General features: G+C 41.5%; 6 protein-coding genes across 8 annotated transcripts in view; 3 read left to right on the forward strand and 3 right to left on the reverse strand.

Moving 5' to 3' along the window:
• Positions 1 to 2575, forward strand: part of LOC109539217 (synaptic vesicle glycoprotein 2C) — a gene marked incomplete in the record, with an annotated part of 12007 nt that extends 9432 nt beyond the window's left edge. For both annotated transcript variants that reach the window (XM_048668318.1, XM_048668319.1), the window contains 4 exon segments: positions 826 to 1091; positions 1149 to 1308; positions 1370 to 1497; positions 1553 to 2575. In XM_048668318.1, coding sequence (XP_048524275.1) covers positions 826 to 1091; positions 1149 to 1308; positions 1370 to 1497; positions 1553 to 1608 — 610 coding nt within the window.
• A 204-nt stretch (positions 2576 to 2779) lies between these two features.
• On the reverse strand, positions 2780 to 4734 carry LOC109539219 (odorant receptor 67c). The gene is made up of 7 exons (XM_019906839.2): positions 4357 to 4734; positions 4033 to 4307; positions 3554 to 3843; positions 3402 to 3501; positions 3258 to 3347; positions 3052 to 3207; positions 2780 to 2991 (listed from the first exon to the last, which is right to left on the reverse strand). The coding sequence occupies exons 1-7, from the start codon at positions 4541 to 4543 to the stop codon at positions 2941 to 2943; spliced, it is 1149 nt and encodes a 382-aa protein (XP_019762398.2). The 5' UTR covers positions 4544 to 4734; the 3' UTR covers positions 2780 to 2940.
• A 73-nt stretch (positions 4735 to 4807) lies between these two features.
• LOC109539212 (nuclear pore complex protein Nup160 homolog) lies at positions 4808 to 10522 on the reverse strand. The gene is made up of 24 exons (XM_019906826.2): positions 10313 to 10522; positions 10110 to 10215; positions 9815 to 10022; positions 9642 to 9759; positions 9399 to 9588; positions 9155 to 9342; positions 8935 to 9089; positions 8734 to 8877; positions 8581 to 8682; positions 8369 to 8523; positions 8097 to 8311; positions 7856 to 8043; positions 7594 to 7802; positions 7356 to 7535; positions 6964 to 7298; positions 6753 to 6913; positions 6424 to 6697; positions 6241 to 6366; positions 6062 to 6183; positions 5801 to 6014; positions 5566 to 5748; positions 5334 to 5500; positions 5040 to 5279; positions 4808 to 4981 (listed from the first exon to the last, which is right to left on the reverse strand). Exons 1-24 carry the CDS (start codon positions 10395 to 10397, stop codon positions 4850 to 4852), a joined length of 4197 nt encoding a protein of 1398 aa, XP_019762385.2. The 5' UTR covers positions 10398 to 10522; the 3' UTR covers positions 4808 to 4849.
• A 177-nt stretch (positions 10523 to 10699) lies between these two features.
• LOC109539276 (ras-like protein 1) lies at positions 10700 to 13349 on the reverse strand. Its single transcript, XM_019906925.2, has 3 exons — positions 12788 to 13349; positions 12096 to 12313; positions 10700 to 12033 (listed from the first exon to the last, which is right to left on the reverse strand). Exons 1-3 carry the CDS (start codon positions 12963 to 12965, stop codon positions 11848 to 11850), a joined length of 582 nt encoding a protein of 193 aa, XP_019762484.1. The 5' UTR covers positions 12966 to 13349; the 3' UTR covers positions 10700 to 11847.
• Positions 13350 to 13775: 426 nt separating this feature from the next.
• LOC109539274 (ubiquitin-associated protein 1) lies at positions 13776 to 16152 on the forward strand. 2 transcript variants are annotated; one of them, XM_019906923.2, is made up of 4 exons: positions 13776 to 13996; positions 14147 to 14420; positions 14477 to 15622; positions 15686 to 16152. In XM_019906923.2, the coding sequence occupies exons 2-4, from the start codon at positions 14220 to 14222 to the stop codon at positions 15809 to 15811; spliced, it is 1473 nt and encodes a 490-aa protein (XP_019762482.1). In that variant the 5' UTR covers positions 13776 to 13996; positions 14147 to 14219; the 3' UTR covers positions 15812 to 16152. The 2 variants fall into 2 exon arrangements, with proteins under 2 accessions (XP_019762482.1, XP_019762481.1); XM_019906922.2 differs by having other exon boundaries at positions 13777 to 13996; positions 14218 to 14420.
• A 46-nt stretch (positions 16153 to 16198) lies between these two features.
• LOC109539275 (zinc finger protein 239) lies at positions 16199 to 17891 on the forward strand. Its single transcript, XM_019906924.2, has 6 exons — positions 16199 to 16503; positions 16569 to 16874; positions 16928 to 17033; positions 17095 to 17297; positions 17357 to 17579; positions 17644 to 17891. Exons 1-6 carry the CDS (start codon positions 16357 to 16359, stop codon positions 17736 to 17738), a joined length of 1080 nt encoding a protein of 359 aa, XP_019762483.1. The 5' UTR covers positions 16199 to 16356; the 3' UTR covers positions 17739 to 17891.
• Positions 17892 to 17910: the final 19 nt, after the last annotated feature.

The raw sequence follows: 17910 nt of genomic DNA on the forward strand, positions 1-17910 counted from the left end.
TTTCGAGTTTTCGGAAAAGGGAAGCTTTCTTTATCGTTTGGTTGTTTTATAAGTGCGATTTTGTTGAAATAAACGCGATTTTTCAAAGTGCTTAAATTCTGACGTTTGCTGTCAGTTAAAGAAAGATGTGTTTTTGAACTCTCCTGGACTTTTCGAAGTTTTCTTCGGCGTTTTGAGCTATTTGCAACCTTGAATGGACTGGCACCCAGGGATTCCCACCATTGAACCTCTATGGTAAATGATAATTTTTTTTGTTTAATAAGTTCTGCAGGACTTGATTAATATGGTTTTTGAAAAATCAAAAGATTTGGTGAAATTTCCTTGTATGAATCAAGCTTCATTAAAAAAAAAACCTGATTTAGCGCTAGAAAGCCGTATTTTAAAATTGCTTTGAGTARGCAGAGCCCCACACGTCCAATTTGSATCTGTAGTCGAATTGTCACTGTCAAAGCAACATCTTCGCGTTTTGCTCCGTCTATATTTAMAAAAAAAACGTCGGTTTTTGGCAGACTTTCTCAAAACAATGTTAAGTTTTCGGACAAGGAGACTTTTCTTTATCGTCTGCTGGTATTTTCGCGGCTGTAGGTGCGATTTTGTTTAAATAAACGCGATTTTTCAAAGGGCTTGATGTTTGCTGTCAGATTAAGGAGAGCTTTTCGTCTGATCGCCTTTGATAATGTCCAGCGCAGTGGTGGACGAAACGTCAGGAAGAAATTCCCATAGACCACGGCTTCAAAGCCCGGAAAACATTCCTAAATGTGATTTAACCGGCCGTGAAAGCCTTCGTAGTCTGATAAGAAAGTTAGTACTTACTTTTTTTTGTAGTTACTACACGCTAATGATCTGGTTTCCCGAGCTGTTCTACCGCTTTGAGGAGTTCGAAAACTTTTACCCGAACAAGAAAGCCACTGTATGTGAGGTTTCGTCAGTGGTGGTGCCCCGGAACTTTACTGCCGGCCATGGGGAGTTTTGCGGCGATCCGATAGCCGATTCCGTGTTCCTGCACACCTTGATAATCGGCCTGGCCTGCATCCCGACCAGCTTTTGGTTGCCGCTGTGCGTCCACCGATTGGGGGCTAAATTTTTCTTAGGTGATTTGGGAACTTTTTCTGAGACGGACAGTTTTCTGATGTTCAAATTGATTTCAGTCTTCAGCTTGTTGGTGGCCGGATCAGTCACCATTGGCCTATACTTTGTCAATTCCACAAACTCTAATCTGGCTTTATCGTGCATCTTTGAGGCGCTGACCAGCTTAGGGATCAGTACTGTGTACTGCGTCATGGTGGACTTGTTTCCCACGAATTTAAGGTATTGCTGATGGTCACGTGCGCAGCAAGTGAGCCTCAAAGTTTCCTTTTGTGTGATTTAGGGTGATGGCAGCGGCTCTATCGCTCACCTTTGGAAGAGGTGGTGCCTTGGTGGGGAATCTCCTGTTCGGTTTTCTCATCGACTTGAACTGCGTGATTCCCATCGTGCTCTTCGCCGCCATGCTTTTCGGTAAGTTTTTCGCCGAAGTTAATGTGAATTTTCTAATTGGCTCTCTGCCTTGCAGGCAGCGGTCTGCTTTGCCTGTTGCTGCCCAACACTGGAAGTGGAGCCCTGGATTGAGAGTGGGGCCCAGTAGTGATTCACCTTTTTCCATCGCGTGTGAGATCAAATAACGAACAAACGACCACATAAAGTGCCAGTGCTACTTACGTGTCTCTTGCAGCTTGGTGGTCTTGATGGTATAAAAAGTACGGTAGATTTTTCTCAATCTAGCAGTTACTCAAGCAAATAGTCTGAAAAACCGGGCTTCAAGAGGCGCCGCTTTCGCGCATCATCATAAGGCATCTATTTTTGTAAAACGCAGTTTTTAGACGTATCGGTTTACATTTATTTGGCAACTCACGGTATTTTTATGTGATATTACATTGTACATTTTGTAAAGTACGCAATAAGTAATGCGTTGGATCGGTGCTGCCACAATCAGGGAAACATGTTCACCTTTGAGTAAGGAGACGAATTTTTCGAAATAACCATTCAGCAAATTCCCATACGGACGAATTAAATAAACTATTGTAAAACGTGATAAAGCAACAACGATTCCTTGAAATTTATTTCATCCAGCTCATTGTGTCTAGCTAGACTTTGAGAAAGCGTTGAGCAACCCGCAACTTTGTGCCGTAGTCATTTTTTTAACTGGGCAAAAAAACTTAGTAATAAGACAGTTTTAAAAAACGTGAGCTGGCTGAATGTACCAAACTTTTATTTTAAGGCATCACATTTCCTCTCTTGGAATTTGAACATTTTTAACACGTAATTAACGCTGTAATTACAATGGAAAATCTTATCTAGGGCCCAAATCTGATTTTACTTTGCCAACATACAAAGTGCCTCAGCAAGGTTACTATTTTAAATGGCTAGATAAACATAGACTAGTATTTATGGAATGATAAACTATAGACTTAATACTGTACAAATGTTAGTGTACTTATTTTATTATTACCATTATTTTGTTGTTTTAGGGAACTATTTAGCTACGATCAGAATAATTGCCCTCTATTACCAATAGAGGAATAAAATTGTTTTGTTACGTTTTTGTTTTTGTCCATGCAGACGCTCTCTATTGGCGAAATTTTCGGTTTGTATCAGCAAGCAAATATATCTGTGCTGATACAGTTGATGCAGAGCGAGTCTTCGCATCACTTTCACAGCTTTATGATTTAATTTGCCATCATTTTCGTTGTTTGCGGAAGGGACAATGTGGGATTATAAGGGAATATCCATTGAAACTCGGTTTTAATTTAGCGTGTTGCCCCGTAAATGTGCAGGCGATTTTTAATTCATGCCATGGCTCTTGCAGCTACTTGTTTTACAACAGCAAATTTGTGAATCTACAGTGCCTTTCTGAGGGCTGAGTGTTGTTAACTATTTTAACTATTTTTAAGCAACCCTGCCTTAGATTGTTCTGGATAAGAAACTCATATAGGAGTAAGTAGTTTTCAGCACCTGGAATGAGATGGTTGTCTTAAAAAAATTAGTGCTCAGGTGTTAATCCGAAAAAATTACCATCACCATCAGCATATAGTTGAACACTCCCAGTGGTACAGCGTCCAAGCCAATGGGTTGTTGGGTTCTGAGCAAGACCAATGGGATCATTTTCTGTACTTTAAGGCTGCAATTATACCAGGTGCTTGAGTACAAAGCGTCTCCGATGCTACGCATCTGCAACACCGTAGTTATTCGAGAGTTTTTTAACGGAAACTTGTTTGTACTTGATCTTGCATGTTTTGCCCAGCATAGCACAAGATGCACATAGATATGACGTAAGTGGCCTGATAGGTGAGAGACTGCAGGCTCTTTTCCTAAGAACAGTGTATTAGAAATGGGCGTTTCACAAATATTAAAACAAGTAGAACCTGAATGGAATGATGCCCAAAACACGCCACCACTGTTACAAAAGTCAGCGCTACATGTCCAGTTGTGTATTTAGCCACATAATTCAACTTTCTGCATAATCTAAAACACAGTGGGCGCATAGATCCATGTGCTGAAGGTCTTGCCAACTTGCCTGATTATATGATGGTGATATTGAACATAAGCCAGAAAGTGATGCAGCTGAAGATCCGGATTCTCATTGCTGCCGACTTTCCTCAGCAGACTTTTTAAATGATCGATTCGGTATGCTATGAATTCGTTGGCCTGAAGCACCAGCGACACTATCACGGTAAAGGGGGCGATTGCCCAACAAGCCAACAGTTGATAGATTAATAATAAGCGTTTTGCTAGTTTGCTCTCTGCGTGTGATGCAGGGAACCACGTTGGTAGCAACATTCCGCAACTGGTTTTCCCAAAAGTTAGCTGCAAAAAGACACTGGGTTTTTACCGGTTTAATGATGGTAAATTTGAATTATTTAAACAGTGGCTTTTTGAATGAGACCTGAACACGAATATGACTTTGCCACTCTTAACAACTGCAAAATAAGAAACTTTCTTCGAACCACCTGGTAAAATAACGCACACACGCTCTAATTTTTTGCATGCTGGTACCTTTTTTTCGCACTCTTCTTCCAACAGCACTTGCAGAACGCAATACATAACTGCAGCACAGAAGAGCACTTTAAAGAAGGTGATCCCCACTTTGCTTGCATTTGTCTGAACTGTGTTGAATTTCGGTGGCTTGCCATATTTTTGAAAATCTATCAGAGCGTCCATCAAATGCGACCAATCCTGATGCTTCAAGGCGAAATGCAGGCAAATCAGCGCTAAGCTGCTGTTGCCAATCAAGTAGCCCATTGCCTCTGTGATTCCGTGACTACTTTTATCTTAAACTTGATCGTGCAATGCCGAGTCCTCTATTTGCACGCAACTTACTTTGTATGCTCAAATAAAGAAGAATGATTAAATTCCACAGAGTGCCGGTCCAGAGGGACATCCAGCAGACCAGACAGTAGAAAAAGAGCTTCTTATTATAATTGCTGCTTTTCGGGTAATAACCCGCGAGCTTAAGAACCAGCAAGTTGTGGTAAAAGGGCAGCCCTTTGCGAACCGGGTACAGCATGGTGAAAGACCCTCGAGACAAAAACCAGCTGGGTCAACCCTTCTTATACCCTCATCGGCGGCGGCTTCGTCTTTAATTAACTTGCGTCGTATGACGAGATGTTTCATTAGCTGATTGTAAAATTACAGAGAAGCGCAACGGTTGCACAAACAGAACTTGCTGGCTAAATTCGCTAATTGGATAAGTGCTTATAATGGGCCTTCAATTACATGGGAACAAGCAGATTTCCCGTTCCCACTGAGTAATCCAATTAAAAAAACATGCTTAAAGTTAAAAAGGCTTCATTTAGAAAATATGAAATGTACACTACATCGCCGCTCTACTCGAATAGCTCGGAATGGAGCTGAATGGCACCATCGTCCACTGGCACTTTTCGTTGGAAATTCTCACTGCCACCGTCAAGTACTGGGGGAACAGCCTATTAAGAACTTCGTACTCCTGCAAATCATTCAACAGTTATTTAAATCCAGTTCAGCAGTAAAAAGCAGTAACAAACCTTTTCAAAGGGCCTGCTGAAATCGGCTTCGTTCTGAAGGCGCAGCTCAGTGATTAAGGCCTGAATGGGGTAGACTGGGACGCAAAATAGGGGCGCATTAGGCGCCAGAGACGCCTTGAAGCCGTACAGTTCCTTTCCGTAGCCGAGGGCAGCAAGCAGGTACTCGTGGCAAACTTCAATCGCTTCCTCCAGACGCCCGGCGCGATGGAGAATTTTAATCAACTCGCCAGGGTTCCGCATCTATGGAAAAGTCCACAGTGTACATTGAAGAAAGTTTTAGGAGAACCAACGCACCTTATAGGAGGCCAGCAGCCAGAATGGCACATACATCCTCAAGCTAATAATTTTCTCGCACACAACCTTGTGCAACACTGTGGAGTGTGGTTCTTCATATTTCATCAGATAGGTTTTCAGCAAATCCCACACTATCGACGCCACATTCTCTCTGTCCGCCGATAAATCTGCAAATGAAGCGCTTGCTTGAGAATCAACCATTTGAAAGAAATTAAGAACACAGCGCTCTTACCCTGTAAATCGTTTTCGAGTAGCCAAGACCAGGCATCATTGTGTGGATCTTCGCTGAGCGAGACGCAGCGCCAAGTCAGCGCTTCAAACACCGACCCATAAGGCAGATTGAAGGTGCTGCAAATCTCCAGCGCTGATTTGAAATGGCCTACGCTGTTCAATAGGGTGACCAAGTCTTCGGGAGCTGGAAAACATCGCTAAAACCCCCTAGTTCATAACTCGTAGACTCTCCTCACCTGTAATATGCGTGGCTAAAGTAGGCTGCGTTCGCTCTAGTTGCAATTTGGCACAGGCAAAAGTCAGGGCCTTTTTAATCGTATCGACTGTGACTACTTCCACTTGCTTTTTGATGCGGAACATTTCGCTGTCCTTTTGCAGCCCGGCCAAACATTCGAGAGTGACTTCGTTGGGTTCTTCGTCTGGATCCGCTGGGCGGATCACCCACGCATACTGAAACCCCGAAATTAACCCAAGTATTCCCTATCGAGCTCACCTACCTGAGGATCGACTAACTGCAGCACATTTTTGGCTGCCAGGTAGCATTTGACCTGTTTTTCCAAAGAATCCGCCGATTCGCACTGCGACAGCCTGTAGGCCTGCTCATACATTACGGAGGCAGCTAAAAAAGAATACATTTAGTTTGCGAATTAATCCAATAAGCAATCAAACCACTCACCCAACCTGTGGCAAAGCGGCCCCCGTTTAACCTGGTAAGCATATAGGAAGTCGTAGAATATATTGTTGGCTGCATCAATGGCTCGAGCTCTGGTCAATAAGATGCTGGTGAACAACTCGTCCATGTCTGGAAAGCCCTAAATTAGCAATCGGCACAACAAACGGCGCAAAATCCCGTACTTACCACCATACGTGAAACTCAACAGCATATCAAAGTTCCGCTCATCAAGCAGAGTCTTCACCAGATCGCGCAGGTTGTCCTTTTTCCTTTCGTTGTCAGGATTGGCCTTCAAGGCGTAAAAGGCTTCTTTGTAGTGGCGCAGCGCCAAATGGTGCTTAAACTGCACGGAATACAACGTGGCCACTCTCGGGTTGTCCGCGTCGATGATACTCAACGCAGTCTTGGCTGTCTGGATGGAACAGTCGCGCGATTTGTGCAGCTCAAACAACTGAATCACCTGCCAAAGGGTTTGAACTTTGAAGATTTCACCGACAACCACCAGCTTCAGTTACCTTCAAGTAGTAGGCGATATAGGCCTGGTTGCCGGTCTCGCCTTTGATCAGCTTCTGCAAGAACGGCTCGTGCAGGATTCCTTTAGCGGCGATCTCAAACAAGTCCAGCGCCTTGTAGTTTTCGGCGCTAGTCAAAAAGGACACCGCCAGCAGAAAGTTGCCTGCAAACCCAGTCTAGATAGAGTGGCCAACGGCGTCTAAGCCTACTTACAGCTGGAAATGTTCCAATCACACCAAGTGCCGAGCAGTTTGACGTACTGCTGCAGCCAAACGTGCTGGCCGCTGCTCACCAGCCACTCGGGCAAGACTGTGCTGGTTTTAAGGGGCCAAAGGGTGTAGCGCAAGCTACTGACAAACGGCAAAAGACTGAGATGCCAATGCGCCATTGCTCGCTCGTTGTATTCGATTTTGGCCAAGAGTTTTCGGGCTTCCTGCCCTCCAGTAGAGGACGTGAAAACCTCCAGCAGAGAAAAAACCGTGCCTTGCGGCCTCACATTGAAGGCGGGAGTAAGCTTAATGGGCGTCAGCCGCTGTAGAGTGGATTCCCTGGAAAATTACCCCCGTTTAGGCGAGTTTTTGTCAACCAACCTTTAGCTGACGCACTGTGGAACGTTGTTTAAGGCAGGCAGCTTAGTCAGCCACAACATCACGAAGTAAGCTTGAGTGAGGTAAATTATTTCCGGCTTGCACACTGAGTAGATGGCCTCTGAAACGTTCGTCTGCAAAGTGTCGCCTTTCACCAAAATTTCGCACATTGTCAGCAGATTTCGGCAAATGGAAAACCTACGGAACATTCGAGGAAAAACGTGGCTTGGAGATTAGTTCTCGCTCCTTTCCTCACCTGTTTTGACACTGCTGTCTTAGACAGGAAGCCACGAACGACACCCCCAAAGTACTGCTGAAATATCGTTGGGCGTTCGGGTTGATCTCATTGTTCGGGTTGCTTGCCGTCGAATCATGCCGCAGTAGTTCCAAGAGCTTGTGAATCACCTTGTACAGATCCGCCGTTTGGTTCAGTTGGGAGAATAAGTGCTCGCATAGAGTGTTGAACTAGAACCGACTCATTAAAGCAGTCAATTCCCCCCAAAAAAAAACCCAACTACCTCATGCTCCATTTCAGTTTTCAGCGTTTCCAGCAGCTGCGTGATAACGCGCTCCGGATTCAAGTTGATGCTGAGCTCTGCTTCAAAGGTCGCTTTAAACTGGGCGCTTAGCTGATTTTCCATATAGACGAGGGCTTCGAATAGAATGAGCAAGTCGTCCAATACCTGCCCACTGTTGGCCCCATCCTCTACAATATTTTGCAAGCCGTATTGTGGCTCAGTAATGAGTAAATCGAATTACCGTATTCCAAAACATCGAAATTGATAAACTGGGACTTATAGAAGAAGTTGCTGCATAAGGCCATGTGCTCCAGCGGTTCCATCGGCCGGAGAAAGGAGAATGTGCCCTTTTTCAATAAAATCGCTCCCGAGTTCTGGGGCAGCAGCATAAACCCTAGTGGGCGCAAGCTGGCCCGATGGTACTGGATGCAGCATGAGTAGAATTTCTGCCAACACCTGCAAGTAGTTGAGGGCTGAATAGACAAACAGTTGTTCAGTACTTGCAGCCTTTACCATTCGGAATACTCCAAAAACTCGTGATCAACCACGTCGCCCTCTGAAAAGCAACTTTGTGTGTCGCTCTCTATGGCCAAACATATCGCTTGTTTAAGTGCCGCCACTGAGGTCAGATTTATTTCCGTTCCCATCAAGTTTGACTTTCTATAAATCTGAAAACAAACATTATCACTGATCATTACTGACACTTTTGTACTCTTTATCCTTACCCCTAAAGCCTTGTTAATAATATGAAGGGGAAATCGGCCGGGATGGAAGAGATGCTGCAGATAAAACTGCCTAGGATCACACTCCGCACTGTTTCGAGGCACCTGAAAGCGAAAATTTTGATCCAATTGACTGGCACAGTTGCATTAAATTACTTCTGTATCGTGAACAACTTCTTTGACAATGGGAGTCCACACGCGAGACTGAAAGGACGCCGAATAGATAACGCAATCATCATCGTTGATCCTCCAAGCTGCCCAAATGCGGTTGAATTGCAGGGCAAAGTCAATCAAATCGCTCTTAAAATAGAAAAAGATTCTAGGAAACGTTCGAAGATAAACGGCTAAACTACAAACCTCGGCTGATGTAAGGGTGTTTAAGATTTTAACTTGGATTTGCTGGGGGCTGAGGATGGTCCTGATAATGTGAAACTGGCAAGTGTCTGAGAATTTTAGGAAAATCGCAAATCGGTTGTCTTTGTCTCGTTGTTCCATTGACTTCCGCAACGCAGCTAGTTAAACCAAACAAATACAACATGCTTTTCAAACCGACCACCACTCTGAAGGTGATAAAGACCTGATTGTAATTTATCCGAGCCATAGAGACCAATTTCGGCCAGAACATCCACTACTGCGAAGCATTGCTCATTTCGACCTGACCAGAACTTCAAGTGACCATTCCTTGTTAGAGTTAGGATGTAGATTTCATAATCTATCGTATCAATTAAGGTGCTGATTATTTGATTGTCGTTACTTTGTTTCGCCCTGCAATAAACATCAGGATTGCCAGTTTTGCCTCAATGTGTGTGTTAAATGCTTGCCTGAATTTCTCCGTCAAGCCCGATAAAAACCTGGGCATTAGCGATTCGCCTTTCAGCTCTTGGCATGTTGATTTGCCTTCCTTGCTCAGTTTAATCAACAGCAGTTCAGACGAAGGGTATGCTAATGTAAAAATGGCTTCCTCTGCATCAGCATTGTAGAAGGAACTGGCAAGGTTCGGCAGCTGATCGACTAAAAATTCTCAATATTGAAAATGTTTCAACGTTAGACATGGTAACACCTACTAGCTGAGTTGGGGCTATTGAACACATAAAAACTGTTGGTATTCCTAAAATCAGAAGCTTTGACCTTTGAAAAAATCGACGGCGCAGCTAAGTTCGGATGGATTCCTAGCAGATCATCCTAAAAAATAATATCGTCAGCCGTTGACCGTAGAAAAAGTTGCTAAAACACTTGCTTGTGTATGAAACTTGGCAGGATGCGGGAAAATCAGTCTATGGACACTGCAAACAGTGGGCACTAGAATCAGTACATTTTCCTCAGTTTCCCGGACGGAAAGGCCATCGATTATAGGACTATCAGTGAATCGGATTTTCAGTTTATTTCCTGTTAGATTCACGTCCAAACTGTGCTCAATTAACTCTAAGCAGTCGCCGATAATGCGCCTAGAAAACGTGAGTGTAGACTCTATGACTATATTCAACTTATGCTGTGTTATTAGTAGCACAACAGCACTGCACAGATGAACATACCAGTATATAAAACGGTTTCTTGTATAAACCTTTGCTGAATCCTCATAGCTGTACCCATTAGCCTTCTCGGTGGCTTTTATGTCCTGCAACGTGCTCTGAGTGCCCCCTAAATCAACAGTAAACTCATGTTAGCATGGGGGTAGACTAGGTCCAGTATTTCTGCTATATTTAAACAAACTAGTACACATTTCCGAACTAGCTACCTGTCGTTAGGGTGATTTCGGTCCATTTCTCGAACAGATCTTGGTCCGATATCACTTCGCGGTAGCCTAAGGTAAACTCGGTCATTCTGGGAACCAACACACACCAACAAAACGAGTTTAAAATACTATTTCTGGATTTTAATAAGTAATAACAAGCAGCGGCTTTTAAACAGAATACATATAACCTCAAACTTCAAAAGAGTTTCAGTGGTGACCTCTAGTGAGCGCGAGTAGAAGTAATCTCAGATTGCCACCGCTTGCAGATGAAATCCTTTAATGATCGATAATAGAGAAGATTCCTTTCCGATTGTGTTCAGCGGGAAATTTGAAGCGGAAATCTTGGTTTAAATGTAAGGGCTGGGAATAGGGCAACATAATAAAAAAGTGGAGTTTTAACGAGATTTTATTAATAGATTAGAGTAAATGTTACCTAATATCTATAATTGCTATAACTTGATAGGAAAGGCAAAATATGATTATTTTTTATTATTATTAGTACATCACGGACAATAAAAAGAAAAATCTCAATAAGGAAATGAATTACTAGCAAATCGGCGTCAACCAACTGAGATGAACGAAACGCGTGGATATACATGTTTTTACAATACGCCTAATTGTTGATATTACGTGAGAGCAAACCTAATTACTACGAAGAGACTGTAGGCTCTTGGTATGGCAATGGTACAAAAATAGTTGAGGTTGAAATTTAAGGCTTGTTCTAAAAATAACGACATTTAAGATCGACGATTTCACAAAAATTACTTGCAGTTTTACCCTTAAAACAGCTCGAAATTGAACAAAGATGGGGTGTAACATTAGCAAACAGCAGCCACATTATACACGGCGTTTGCTGCAATAAGTATTAATAATTTGGACCGCCAATTATTAATATTTACTTCTTTTACAATGATTCAATAATAAAGCTCTATTTCTTGTTTGTTGTTGAAAGTTTGAGAAAACAAATTCAAATTTCGGCAAAAATCCTGTTCAATTAGAATCTCTAAGTGGTGAAAAATATAACAATCTTTTTAGTACACCATGTAGAGCTAACGTTTGTTTAGAAACTAATTTTCCGTCAGAATTCATTTATAGTCACACTAGCCTATGTTAGTAGAACACGCGTCAAAATTTACATGCATGTATGTTCAATAGTCTTTTTGTCACGATTTAGTTTTCAAGCCCATATGTGAATTGGCATAGAGAATGTTCACAATAAAAATGCCTTTTTGGTGCTGCGCTTCAATGTTAGTCCAAAAACAAAAAATCTATAAGTATATCAATTCGCCTGATGATTGATTGATTTAAGATCTATGCCATTACAATCGACCTAATATAAAAATTGCGATTTGTACATCTGTTTTTTCAATTTTCAAAGTACATACACTGTTAATGGCGAGTTTTCGAACAATTCCTCGGCTCTAAATGCGCCGAATTTGATTCTGGCAAAACACACCTGATTGGAATAACTGGGCAGGAGAAATTGTTTGAAAACTTCGCCTGTTCAAGATTTGAAATGACTAAGAAACCGACCGTACCTAAAGTATATTGCAGCGCAGCTTGAAAGGGAATCCTCGGCCCGGCCCCTGGAACTTGTTCGACTTTTTTCCTTTGTGAAATTTGTCCTTTCGTATCTCCCGCACTAGAGAGTAAAAGGCATCATCTACGCCCATCCGAGTTTTCGCTGAGGTCTCGATGAACGGAATATTGTACTGTTTCGCAATCTAAACGTAAAAAGCAAGTTGTTTAATTTCAGTCCTAACTTACTAGACGGGCGTCCGCTTACCTCTCGCGCCCGGTTCATATCGACTACCCAAGACGGCAAATCGCACTTGTTTCCTACCAGGACCATGGGAACATCCTCCGTGTCTTTCACCCTAAGGATCTGTTCTCGATACACCACTATGTCATCGAAACTCTTCACAGTATTTACAGCGAAAACTAACAAAAAACCCTCGCCTGTTCTCATGTACTGGTCTCTCATTGCGCTGTACTCTTCTTGACCTATGGAGGAATAAACCCAAGTTATAACTACAATCAAACCTGACTGATTTTTTGCTCATCATACAGCCTTTAGGTAAAGAAGTGAATGCTAGTGGCACATTTAAAAGGCCACCCATGGTTTACGCTAGTAGCAGTTATGAACCGAATAAACAATAATCAAGAATGGTCGCTCATACGAACTTGTTCTGGAGACTCCTCAACACTGAATTGGATAGTGAAAAGAATATTTAAATCTCCACCCAACTGTCCGATAGCTCGACATAGGAAATAAAGGAGAATTTGAATTAGACAAATGGTAAGAAAGTAGCTCAAAACTCACTCAAACTACTACTATCCCAAATACATAGATTCTACCGTATTCTCGCGCTTAGTAGTAATGTGACCAATAGCCCACAGGAAACCACTTTGAAAATGAAAGCAGCCTGGTGCAATTGAATATTAAGTTACAGAAGAATATGCAAACACAAAGCTTACCAGCAGTGTCCAATATGTCCAATAAACAAGTTTCCCCATCGATCACTACTTGTTTCCTATACGAGTCTTCAATCGTGGGGTCGTATTCGTCCACAAAGTGATTCTGTATTAACTGAATAGTGAGGGCAGACTTGCCTACACCTCCAGACCCCACAACAACCAGTTTGTATTCAGTCATTCTGAATGTTGGGCTACTTTCTGCTGATGAACAAAGATAGTTGAACTTGACTGGTGAACTACACTTTTCACGACCGTTTCGCGGAAAATACAATCACGATAACGAACAACAGCCGTTTAAAGGATGAAAATAAATGTAAAAACACAAAACTAAAAAAAGTTACAAAGCAGGGTTAGTAACCTATTGGTGAGTGATTAGGGCGTGCGTTCTTACAGCATTTTGCCGTCTTAATTCGAAGGAATGCTGTATCTAAATTAGGGTTAGTCATATATGTGTTAAAATAGACGCTTAATTGGTTTTAATTAATTTTAGAATTGCCAAATAAAACAACAAAACCACTAGACGTTTGATTGTGTCATTTTCTAAGTACTTTTGGTTCGACAGTCACTGTCAAATACTAGTTTAAATATTTCGATCATTAATTTGTTTGAATGCCACTAATAAAACGTTTTTGCAACAAACAGTTTTGCGTATTATTAAGCTAGTATTAATAAATTTATCTGTAGCTCTATAAATTAGGCACAACTAGCTGCCAACACCCTATTTGCATCTCTGTCTTTTAGATGGTGGTGAACAGAGTCAATAGACAGTGGACGGAGGTGTTTAAGGCATTTCTGTAGTTTAAAACCTTAAAACCAGCCATTCCGTGCAGAAAAACATTCACCGTGTCCAAAAGGCAACAAAATAAAAATAAGCCACAAATTGTTTGATCGAAATTCCAGCGTCGAACACAATCATCGACACATCAATGTTTAATTTTCACGTTCTTGTCAGAGTTCAGAGTACAGATCACAAAATAACCTCTGTGATCTGTGGTTCAGAGTTGACCAGAGTTGACAACACAGAGTTGACAATTAAAGTCTTAAATTGCTGGAACAATTCATGCCTGTTTTTTAAAGGTGTTCAAAATTATTTAACGTAGAAAACAGTCCCTAATAATAAACACTGAGAAGGTTTTTGAATCTAAGATGTGAATGGGAACAGGTCAGCCTTGAATTTATCAGCTGAATAAAGGTATCTTAACACAATAGGTGAGTGTGAACATTTGTCTTCTAATCCCATTATTACTCATAACAATAAAAAGGCATTTTGAAAGGAATTCCAGTTTCAAAGTATTTAGTGGACTAAATACTTTGAAACAGAATTCAGCTTCATTAGTGCATCTGGTTCACTCGTTTTAGTAATGGTGTTGAAGTGAAATCTTCATGGTTGAGTGAATCTGAAAATCATTCTGTTGTGTTTTTGCCTGCAGCCATGGCAAACTCCTACGTAGACGATATTAAAGTGAAAATTTCCGAAAAGTATAAACCTCCTTGCCGGATCAGCTTGCCCATGTCATACTCCCAGAGATTAACGTTGAATAAACAACTGCAAGACAGCAGACCTACATACGAGTTGGACTTGGAGAAGTCCATTCTCGGTAGATTGGACGAGCGAAAGCAACTGAGAAGCTTGGTACGTAAGACTACTTTGTCGTTTGAATGATTCTCCATACCCAGCTCTCTTTGCAGGCCGAGGATAGAAAGCAGAAAATTGAGCAAGATAGGCGTGAGTTCAAGAAAAAAATTGAGCAAGAGCAAATTGAGAGGCTAGAGAAAATGCAAGCAGAGGCTGCAGATAATAAGTTGCTGGAGGAAGCCAGTAAAGAGGTCTCAAACGCTGACTTGAAAAGCCAAGGTTTTCGGCAAATCGGCCCTAGTGATTCTAGTCAAACACATCCAAACTACATTACCAAAAATGGCATATTGATGCCTATTCCGGTTGCAAACAATTATCCTAACAGTACTAGGCCTTTATCAAGTACAGGATACAAGCCATTGTCACCTAATCTGAAGCCTTTTAACTTGGCGGATTTCGAATCCGATACTTCTAGCCCCTTTGATAACATGGAATTAAAATCCATAAATGACTTGGAAGAACTAGCGCAGGTTTTGAAGACGAATTTCACGCCTAATGTGTATCCGAGCACCAGCCTATTTCAATCTCCAACCAGTTATAATAGCCACAATGCCACGAAGAGTCAGACAGGGTTTTCGCAAGACCAGTATGGCCAAAGCGCCCAGATTCCACAGAATCCTAGTATATACTCGCAGAGTTCAGCTGCCAACCCCTACAGCCAGATAGCTAGTTCCTATAGTCAAGTAAATTCCAGTTTTAGTCAATTTAGCAATCCTTACCGTATCAACCCAAACAACTACCAAGTTCCTAACACCACCAACTACAGTGGCCTCAACGGTTATATGTACAACATTCCTCCTCAGGCAACTAGTCAGGCTCATTTAAACTACTCTAGTAACCCTTATAGTCAGAAGTCCACTGTCGTACCATCACCACTGCAAAAATCGAATTGCAAGAGTGTCCCAGATTTAGTGAAGTCTATAGAGAAAGAACTAACTAATACGCATTTAAGTGATAATCTTGAGAGCAGGCACTCTATTTCGAGCTCTGGCTACACTACCACCAATGTTGTTGTGCCTAAAAGGCCCAAAAGTACAGACTCGGTGTGTTCAAAGACGAAAATGAAACACGTGCCTGCGAATCCATTGGATCAGCTATCAAGTGAAAAGAGAGAAATTTGCCTCAACGTGACTCTAATGGGATTTCCTTTGGATAGGGTGATTAGAGCTTGTGAAGTGATTGGTTGCGACCAGAAGAAGGTAATACATTATTCGCTTATACTCACATATTAAGTATTAAAGTCATTAAAATTACAATTGCAGATTGTGGATCACTTACTTGCACTTTCGGAGCTCCTAGATTTGGGATTTTCAGAGAAAGCGGCCTCTGAAGCCTTGGCAAACAACGACAACGATCGAGATAGGGCGTTAGACCTCTTGATCTCGTAGTTTCTTTCAGAAGAGTCTACAGGCTGTGGTTTTTATGATGTATTTAAATAGACTTTTTTGTGTGAAAGTCGCGTTTTACAATGCAAACTGTTTCGCCTATAGATTTTCAGATTCTGTTATTGGCTGCTGTACTTTTGTATATTTTTCAATTGGAATTTATTTATTTATTTGGCAAATTTGCGTAAATAATATAGGGAATTAGTATTTAAATACCCAAAATTGCGTTCTAAATATCACTTTTGGTTACGGATCTTATGTGTTAAGAGCATTTGAATACTCAAATTGTGCTATTAATGAAAAATGTACCTAATTGCTGCATATTATATTAACTTTATAAATAATAACGTGTTTTTAATCATGTAAAATTTAAAAAAAAAGAGAGAGGGCAATGAGATGACGGAGTGACCTAACCGGACAAACTAACCTCTGTGATTTACAACAACAAATTGAGGTTGTGTTAACTGTCACTGTCGGTGGAATATATATATAAACAATTTTCAAATAATAATATTCACTACTGTTCGCTTTCTTGATCATTACTGAAAATGTTAACTAAAAGTGAAGAGTGCGTGTTCCAGCTGTTAAACCAAAAGCAGAGTGTTTGCAGAATTTGCTTTCATCAACTGGAAGAGGCAACAAATAAGGACCAGGAGTTCTTTAAAATGTTGCAGTTTTCATGTCCAGATCTGCTGGTTAGTAGAATTATTCCTCTAAAGTTATACTTGAAATCTCAGGCATCTGTGATTTGTTCCTGCAGTTGTGTGAAGACCCCCGGCTTCCCCACCATCTGTGCCAAAGTTGCTTCGTTCTTTTACAGAAGTGCTATAAGTTTTTGATTAATGTTCATTCATCGCACACTCTGTTAAATAAGTATTTAGAAACTCTAGGCCCTCAGAGAGATCAACTCTCAGTTGAGAAATTACATTTGTTTTATGAAGTTAAGCCGGAAACTCTTAAACAAGCCAGTAGTGCTTCTGATAATGCTCATTTTAAAAGGGGTGCAACAAACTTCCACGCTTGTCAAAGTTGTATGAAAAAGTATCGCTCAAAGTATGAACTGGAGGCAAGTATAGTTGCATGACTGGTAGGCTTGGGGGTAAAAGTTTGGCTCTTCAGGTGCATCAAAGAGTTCATTCGGGTGAAAAGCCTTTTGCCTGTAGTGTGTGCCAGAAATCCTTTACTGATAACAGAAACTTAAAAAGACACTTGAAAATTCACTCTGGTGAGTAGTTTTGACTGTGCCGCTACAGCAAGTCGACTACGACATTACATTCACTTGCTAGAGGACAAAAAGCACGAATGCCCAACTTGCCAGAAGAAGTTCTTGCACTTGTTCAGCCTAAAAACTCATCAGAGGATCCATACAGGCGAGAAGCACTATGTTTGCGAAATGTGCGGCAAGCCCTTTAACACTTCAGGAGAATTGACTATACATTCCCGCATTCACACCAGATTGAAGCCCTATGCTTGCACCATCTGCTCAAAGGTCTGACGAATGCAATCCAGTGAAAGGGCCGTACAAATGCAATTATTTCTGCTTTAAAGGCATTTTCCAGCAAGTCCACTTTGAACACCCACATGTCTGTTCACACAGGCGACAGAAAGCACTCGTGTGTGATTTGCAGCCGCAAATTTCGCACATCGTATGACTTGAAAGTGCACATGAGATGCCACGACAATGAAAAGCCCTACTTCTGCAAGTACGCCAACTGCGACAAAACCTACAGGAGCAACAGCCAGTTGAATGTACATTTAAGAACCCATACAGGCAAGTTCGCCTGGGATTGAGCGAGGGTGTTTATGAGAAATTCTGAAATTTGCGGCTTTTTTAGGGGAAAAACGACATCAATGTGGGGTGTGCCTGAAAAAGTTTGGAGAGTCCAGTACGTTGAAAAGGCATTTTTTAACTCATGGAGGGACCAGCTGAATTTCTGGGGAATCTGCGAAAAGATCCAAGGACCTCTGCAATTCCATGGTTTAGTGGAAATAATACAACCAGCAGCTTATTTAATTCTTTGTGCTTACATAACTATTCTTACAACTAGTTCATCAACATCAACAATTTGAGTAGTATTTCTGTCGTCTGTTTTTTATTACAT

This window comes from Dendroctonus ponderosae, unplaced genomic scaffold (genome assembly GCF_020466585.1).
Source record: "Dendroctonus ponderosae isolate FM_Combo_2020 unplaced genomic scaffold, Dpon_F_20191213v2 Dpon_F_20191213_7, whole genome shotgun sequence".
NCBI classification, from domain to species: Eukaryota; Metazoa; Arthropoda; class Insecta; order Coleoptera; family Curculionidae; genus Dendroctonus; species Dendroctonus ponderosae.